The 8,222-nt window shown below is 41.9% G+C and overlaps 1 protein-coding gene across 1 annotated transcript; it reads right to left on the bottom strand.

Annotated features, from left to right (window-relative positions):
• Nucleotides 1-7,944, bottom strand: LOC309703161 (uncharacterized protein; the record flags this gene model as incomplete). Its single annotated transcript, XM_082527871.1, has 6 exons — nt 1-152; nt 352-738; nt 6,272-6,703; nt 6,847-7,233; nt 7,422-7,621; nt 7,898-7,944. 6 exons carry the CDS (start codon nt 7,942-7,944, stop codon nt 1-3), a joined length of 1,605 nt encoding a protein of 534 aa, XP_082383997.1.
• Between the last annotated feature and the right edge of the window lie 278 nt (nt 7,945-8,222).

Here is an 8,222-nt window from a genome sequence, read left to right as displayed (position 1 = left end):
TCACACACCGTCCCCCACTGCCCACTGTGGAAGATCTCCACCCTGCCAGAACACGAGCTGTTTCCTCCAACCAGGCGGATGCGCCCCTCCACTGCTGCACTGTTGCTCACTGCTGTTGTAGAAGTGAGCCTGACATGATTGGCTGTAGAGGTCTGCGGTATTGGAGCAGGTGTGGTTGAAGAAAGTGCAGATGTTGTTGTGTTCACCTCTGTTTACAGTCAATACATAAATGAATAAGTGAGAGTACTGCGGTAAAGCTGAGAGCATTTTCCTTCTGAACAGTTGAATTTAGCAGCAGGATGAAAAAGATGAATTTGTTACAGTGTGATCATGCTTAGAGGGCAACAATACCTGCACAGTATGCAAGGTGGCACACAGATGGCCTCTCAAGTTTGTAGACGTAGTAGTTTCCATAGCATAGTTTGACTTGGATGGTGTGTGAAGGAAACTGGCAGCAGCTTCCAGACCAGTTGTTGCACACAGTGCGATTTACAGTTTCACCTGGCTGTGAGGGATGAGGTTGTGTTATCCACAGAGGAGCATGGGTTCCACACCTGTTTGAGTCTATACACCTCTCGGGAATACGAGCATTGGAGCTCCCCAGAAACAGGCGGTACCAGCCTTGCCAGTTAATAGATTGATCACAGTGTAGGTCCTGAGTGTTTGTGTTGTTTGTTGAACGCCATTGATCATTCAGCACAGTGTAGTTGTAACAAGGATCGACACTTTGGGAATATCCTGAAGGATGAAAAGAAGTCATCTTTTTAAACAATCACACACACTGATAGATGCATTGGGGACAAATTGGGTTCAATGTCTTGGCCAAGAAAGCTTCGACATGCAGACTGAAGGAGCAGGGATGAAACAGCGTGTTTGTACCGGTCTTAAAGATTTCTGTTGTGCATATCTTTAACTAAATTGTCTCTTTAGTTTCCAAACTTTTTTTGTTCAATACAATCAGTTTTTGGTATGAACACTGCAAAGATTTGACATCTAAATATTTGGCATGAAAAAAGTATTTAATTTCAAAAAAATCCAGACTATAATCAAGTGACATAATGTCTCGACCTTAGACATGTGAGAAATATCTTAAAAGAATAGTTGAAACATTCATTCCACCCACTTTATTGTGTCAAATAAACTCAAAACAAGCCTGTCGGTGCTTCTTTCCGCATCGCCTCTTCCTCAATTTAAGAGAAAAAAAATCTTAAAACAACAGCAAATGTAAAAGATGATTCTTCTGGTCACAAGTCAGTCACAGGGCTTACAACCACACGGACATTTTAGAATCACCAGTTCACCTATCTTCAGGAACAGCAAGTCATCGAACTGTGGGAGGGATCCGAATTACCCAGAGAAAACCCACAAGGAGAGGCCTTGAAACCAGGGTCCACAGCTAAAAATGGCTGTAAAATACAATGTAAATTCCAACAGTGTGGCCATATGAATTAGTCTAATATGCATGTAAAGTGCTCAATTTACGGATTTAGAATAGAATAGAATAGAATACAATTCAACTTTATTGTCATTGCACATGCACAGGTACAGGGCAACGAAATGCAGTTTGCATCCATCCAGAAGTGCTTTAGTGATATAGATATATTACAATATATATTAGCAATAGTATAGATATGTAAGTATACTACAGAAATGGGTCTATTATGGTATGTTATAATGTACACGGTATGAAGCATGTTGTGAATATTCTATAACTAAGTATGTAAAGGCTGTAGTGAGTACAAGCTATGTACAGGCTATGAACAGGATATAAATATGAAAAACTATACAGAATATGAAATAAATAACTTTACAGAAATCTGAGATATACAGCTATACAGAAATGGGAACTATGCAAGTTGTAAACAGTTGTAGGATTAAAGATTATTGAATGTACAGAATGATTATTTACACAGAGCTATACAGTAGTGCAGTTAAGATAAGTGAGGGTGTAGATAGTTTCTACAGAGGCTATATAAAGTGCTAGTGGTTGTGAGTGGTGGTTCAGTCCATGTTATTATTGTGTGTTTGAGGGTACAGTTGTCCATTGTGGGTGTGTGTATGTTCAGTCCATGAGTTTAACGTGGGTCAGATGCAGAGATGGGCAGTAACGCGTTACTTGTAACGCGTTACTGTAATCTGATTACTTTTTTCAAGTAACGAGTAAAGTAAGGGATTACTATTGCAAAATCGGTAATTAGATTACCGTTACTTTCCCGTAGGAACGCTGCGTTACTGCGTTACTAAAACCGTGATTTTTTTTGCGAGAATGTCTCATGACAGTGACGTAAGCAAGTGCGACGTTGGTGACAGCAGCTGTGTGCAGATCAACAATGGATAATATATCGAGTGCGGGAGAGAGTATGAGCGTGCAGCGTTTAAAGTGTGGAAATACTGACCTTACTTTGAGTTTGATTCCATAAAAAGTGACAAAAACATTAGCGTCCATCGTGCGTGGGAAGAAAACTTCTTTTTACAGCGAAAAAAACCCCTAAACTTCCGAGCAAGCACCGAGTAGCTACGACGTGATGGGAAACTCACAGAGACACTCGCGCGGATTCTTCAACTGACCGCAGCACACCTGCACCAGGGTAACCCTCCGCCTACCCTGCTCCTGCTTTACAGGTGAAAATAGAGCAAAAGGACCGCTGAGTCTTTGACTTTATTTATTTTCTGCTGTGTTTTACTTGCATCTGTTTGAAAGAGTGAGTGAAAACACAAAAAATATTTTATTTTATGTGCTGGAATGTGTAGAAAATAGGTTTAAATGTTAAACTAATTTATTCAAGTCAGAGAATGTTGCATATAATTAAATGTTTTGCTTGATGCATAAAGTTAAAAGATTAAAACTGATAAAACAAGTTTTAAAAAGAGACTTTTCCATTTGATTACATTTTGTATGATGGATTATGTAGAAAAAGTAGAATTGGGCTGAAAGATCTATCACTTTATCACCTCTTCAGGTTGTAAATCGTGTTTTTAAAAAGTAACTAAGTAACTAAGTAATTAATTACTTTTGAAAATAAGTAATCAGTAAAGTAACGGGATTACTTTTTTGGGGGAGTAATCAGTAATTAGTTACTGATTACTTTTTTCAAGTAACTTGACCAACACTGGTCAGATGTAGAGATGGCACGATACCACTTTTTTATGTCCGACACCGATACCGATATCATAAATTTGGATATCTGCCGATACCGATATGAATCCGATATAGTGTTTTTTAATCAACAAAACTGTTTTTTAAATATCTTGCTGCATTTTGTATAAGTTCATACTCAAGTTTAAAACAACAACTACACTAAAGCTATTCTGTTATACCTGTATGCAAAAAAAAATATTTCATAGTTCAGCAATACTGATCAATCTAATAAACTTAAACCTACACCATCCTCCCTATTCTGGTATTTTAAAGAGTACTTAGCATAAATATTAAGCAACCTAACTAATAGGGTTCCAACTCCCAGCAACAACAAAAATAAATAAATAAAAAATAGGGAACCACCCCTCACGCTCCACCTCATGATGCTTAATCGCCGTAATCAACCTTAATTTGATGCAGTGTGAAAAAAAATGCACAGAAATCAATTATTTTTCAAGAAATATTAAATAGATTCAACATCTTTCTTCAACAGAATTGCAGACTGCACAGATGGTACCTTCCCAAAGGAAAAAGTACTATAGCTTACTAGGGTATATATATTAGACTTAATAGTTACTATATACAATAATGGACTTCTATTCATTTTGCATCAAATTAAAACTTTGGGTGTCAGATAATTATTTATTAAAAGCTAGACATTTTAAATGAGAATAAGAAAGAAAAGTATGTCTTTGTGCCCCCTTTTCCCTGTTAATGCCCTATCGGCCCCCCTGGCTAAACTTTGCTAGATCCGCCCCTGCACAGTTACCAGCCGTCAGCTACGTAGAAAAAGATCCTGGAGTAGAAAGTAATATTAAATACATTCTAACAACAGCTTATCAAGCTTAAACGTGCTGCTGTTGTTCAGCCGCTGGTTTCCTCTTTCTGGTGCAAAGTGGGCCAAAAGCAAACTAGAGACACGGACTCGCGACAGAAAAGCCGATCAGCTGATCGTTAAGCAGTTTCATGATTGAAGTAGCAGCAAGAAGAGGCAGTCGTTTGTTAAGCTTAACGCAGCAATGCTTTACAAACATTCAGAGATGGACTTACACACTTGCTTTACTTCTCTCGGGATAACTTTGTCGGAGATGAAATGCCGGGTTGCTAGCGAAGCTCCACATGCTATCCAGACCACCGACAGGTCCTGCATGCCACAGCCGCTCTATCACGTGATGCATACTGCTCCGACGTGCTAACATTCTGAGGTGAGTTACGGCGTGTTGCAAGTTTTGTGAGGTGCTTTCGTGATATTTAATGGATCGGATTACATTTTTTATTTTTCTCCGATATCCGATCCAGTAATTTAGGTCAGTATCGGACCGATACCGATACGTAATATCGGATCGGTCCATCTCTAGTCAGATGTCAGGAGGCAGAGTTCAGGAGTCTGACAGCTGTGGGGAAGAAGCTGTTCCAGTACCTGGTGGTCTTAGTCCGGAGGCTCCTGTGGCGCCTCCCAGAGGGCAGGAGGGTGAAGAGTCCATGTGATGGGTGACTGGGGTCTTTGATGATTTTCCCAGCCCTTTTCAGACACCGCTTCCTGTAGATGTCTTTTATGGCAGGAAGTGGTGCTCCGGCGATGCGCTGGGCAGTTTTCACGACCCTCTGCAACGCCTTCCGGTCCGAGGCAGAGCAGTTCCCGTACCAGACTGTTATACAGTTGGTCAGGATGCTCTCGATGGTGCAACAATAGAAGTTCACCAGGATGTCTGAGGACAGGTGGTTCTTCCTCAGGGTCCTCAAGAAGAAGAGGCGCTGGTGAGCCTTCTTGACCAGCTTGGAGCAGTTGGTCGTCCAGGTGAGATCCTCGGAGATGTGGACTCCCAGGAACTTGAAGCTGCTCACACGCTCCACAGCCGTCCCCTTAATGTGGATGGGTGGATGTGGGTCAGCATTCCTCCTGTAGTCCACGATGAGCTCCTTGGTCTTCTCGGTGTTAAGCAGCAGGTTGTTTGTGTCGCACCACTCAGCCAGACGATCCACCTCCTCCCTGTAGGCGGCCTCATCGTTGTCACTGATAAACGATGTTTATAAACAAAATAAAAAATAAAAGGCATATATTCTCAAAAGAAGATTAATGATCTCGTTCATCGTGCTCTTGCTTACCCTGTTAGTCTCAAAACAAAATCAAAAAGACTTTTTGCTGGATATAAAATTGTTAGATTTGCTGAGACAGACAATTTATGTCTTGCGTACACGGTGTTGTTTCAGCAGGCATGAACACACATGAGCATGTAGGAACAGAGGATCACCGGAGAAAACTCCTTTTTTATTTTTCTCCTTCCCAAGTACCACAACAACAAGGATATTCATTAGCGCCCTCCAGTGCTTCTAGTAAATGCATCTACAGAACAAAATGCAATAGTATGTGGACACAACACAGGGCCATAACATTTCAGTGCATGTCACATGTCCAGCAATCAGGGCATTTAATGCAGTCACATGGGTGTTTTAAGTCTTGGATATTATTTTGCTGCTCACAGTCAGAAAGAGGGACTTCCTGTGGACATAAGGTAAGGTTATAGAGGACCCACTAACTATGTTTCATGCAGCTGTGTATCATTTGCAGAACCCACAGTGAAAATGTAGTCTAGAATGGATAAAGTTTAAGCATTTAATCCTGAAGTCCTGTTTCTACCAGGTGCAAGTATGATTGTGACCAAATATTGTTACTTAGACGTCTCCAGAATATGATTCTCATGGAGCCTGTAAAAGCAGGTACATGTTGGATAACATATATTTGAGTGGAGCAATATCAAGAGCTGTGGAAACGCATTGCATTTTGGTGTTTTATTTTGGTGTTGTCCCACTTTAACGAAAACTCAAAAGCCTCCCAATTTACCATCACAAAGAGCTGAAAGAAGAGTTGGTTCAAGTGCAAAGCCTGTAAAGAGTAAAAAAATCATCCAAATTTGCATTTTAAATGGAAAATGATGGACTTTTTGTTGGGTTTACAGTAAGGCTCCAAGATATTGTCTGTAAATAAAATATTCAATGTGAAAGAGCTTGTGGGCAAAACAGTGTAACATAAGTCAAAGCTATCATAATCGTTGACTGCAAACCTGTCAGCTAAACATCCTGGACATATAATCAAGCAGTGGGACTTCAGTGTAAGCAGCTGCACAAATTTACCTTCACAGATGACACCAGCGTCCTCAGAGTGTCCACAGTTGTGAGATCCAAATCCTAAGTGCTGGCACTGAGTGAGATTTGATTCACTGCCTGAGCAACTGACATCATCCAACCAGATGGGTCCGGTGCCCTGACCAAACTGAGCATTTGCTGGTGCTGAGACGACCCTGCCGCAGCCCAGCTGTCTACACACCACCTGAGCATCCACTAGGTCCCATAAATCATCACACACCGTCCCCCACTGCCCACTGTGGAAGATCTCCACCCTGCCAGAACACGAGCTGTTTCCTCCAACCAGGCGGATGCGCCCCTCCACTGCTGCACTGTTGCTCACTGCTGTTGTAGAAGTGAGCCTGACCTGATTGGCTGTAGAGGTCTGCGGTATTGGAGCAGGTGTGGTTGAAGAAAGTGCAGATGTTGTTGTGTTCACCTCTGTTTACAGTCAATACATAAATGAATAAGTGAGAGTACTGCGGTAAAGCTGAGAGCATTTTCCTTCTGAACAGTTGAATTTAGCAGCAGGATGAAAAAGATGAATTTGTTACAGTGTGATCATGCTTAGAGGGCAACAATACCTGCACAGTACGCAAGGTGGCACACAGATGGCCTCTCAAGTTTGTAGACGTAGTAGTTTCCATAGCATAGTTTGACTTGGATGGTGTGTGAAGGAAACTGGCAGCAGCTTCCAGACCAGTTGTTGCACACAGTGCGATTTACAGTTTCACCTGGCTGTGAGGGATGAGGTTGTGTTATCCACAGAGGAGCATGGGTTCCACACCTGTTTGAGTCTATACACCTCTCGGGAATACGAGCATTGGAACTCCCCAGAAACAGGCGGTACCAGCCTTGCCAGTTAATAGATTGATCACAGTGTAGGACTGGATTATTTATGTTATTCGTTGAACGCCACTCATCATTCAGTACAGTGTAGCTGTTACAGGGGTCAACATTTTGGGAATCACCTGAAGTAAAAAAAAAAAAAAAAAGCAAAAAACTTTCACCGCAAGCAAGAGACAGTCACATTCATACAGGAAAATGTTGACTGGAAAAGCCAGGGATGGAATATGAGGTTTTAAGGACTTCAAACTGGAGGAACACAACAGCACAGTTTACAGTTTACATTACATGAATTAAACTTTATCTTCTGTACCTTCTAAGGGGATCTGTGCGGTGTCGCCATCAAAGAAGACAGAAATGTTGAGGTTGGAGAGCAACAGCTTGGCAGTGACTCCAGTTTGGTCCTTAGAGAGCTGCACACCATGAACCAGCTGAGGCAAACTTTCAAGGGTCAACATGGAGTCGTCCAGCTGCATCACAGCAGAGATAAAGTGGAGGAAACACTGAGTGAAACTTGTCAAACACACAAACAGGCTGATTTCACAGCAACAACCACTGAGTTCAGCAGCTCTGAAAGAACTGCTTCTAACATCCCTGAGAAGAACGATGCGAGGAGACACAGCAGTTTCTTTGCATAACCTAAACTTGCACCACTGATCAACAATCGACCGAATTGTTATGACCATTAATTAATTGCCATGAGCACCATTGAGAATCGGGGAATGGCTGCAACAATGTACATGGCAATATGGTTAAAGATGTACCCTTAGCTTGCCTGACGCAGCTTACCCAAACTCTCCCGCCTTGTTCCAGGTGAATATGAACACCTGGCCCATCTAGACGCAGTATCACGCTGTCCAAAAAGCTCACATCTTCACGACGGCCGTCTCTGAAATTTGCCACGAGGTACAGGTTTGGGATTGACGGAATAGAAACCAGAGAGTAAGCACACCGATCCTTGATGAAGTTGAGTTGGCCGTGGACGTTGATGACAGTTGGGCCAGTCACAGTACAGGTGGTGTCCACTACACAGCTGATGGAAGCAAAGAAGAAAACAATCAACCACTAACCTCATAAGCCGCTGATGAGGAAGAGACCAAATACACTAAATAAA

Source organism: Aulonocara stuartgranti (genome assembly GCF_965226115.1).
Source record: "Aulonocara stuartgranti genome assembly, chromosome: 3".
Lineage (NCBI taxonomy): Eukaryota > Metazoa > Chordata > Actinopteri > Cichliformes > Cichlidae > Aulonocara > Aulonocara stuartgranti.
The sequence above is the reverse complement of the archived record's forward strand: the minus strand, read 5'-3'. Positions and strand labels throughout refer to the sequence as shown.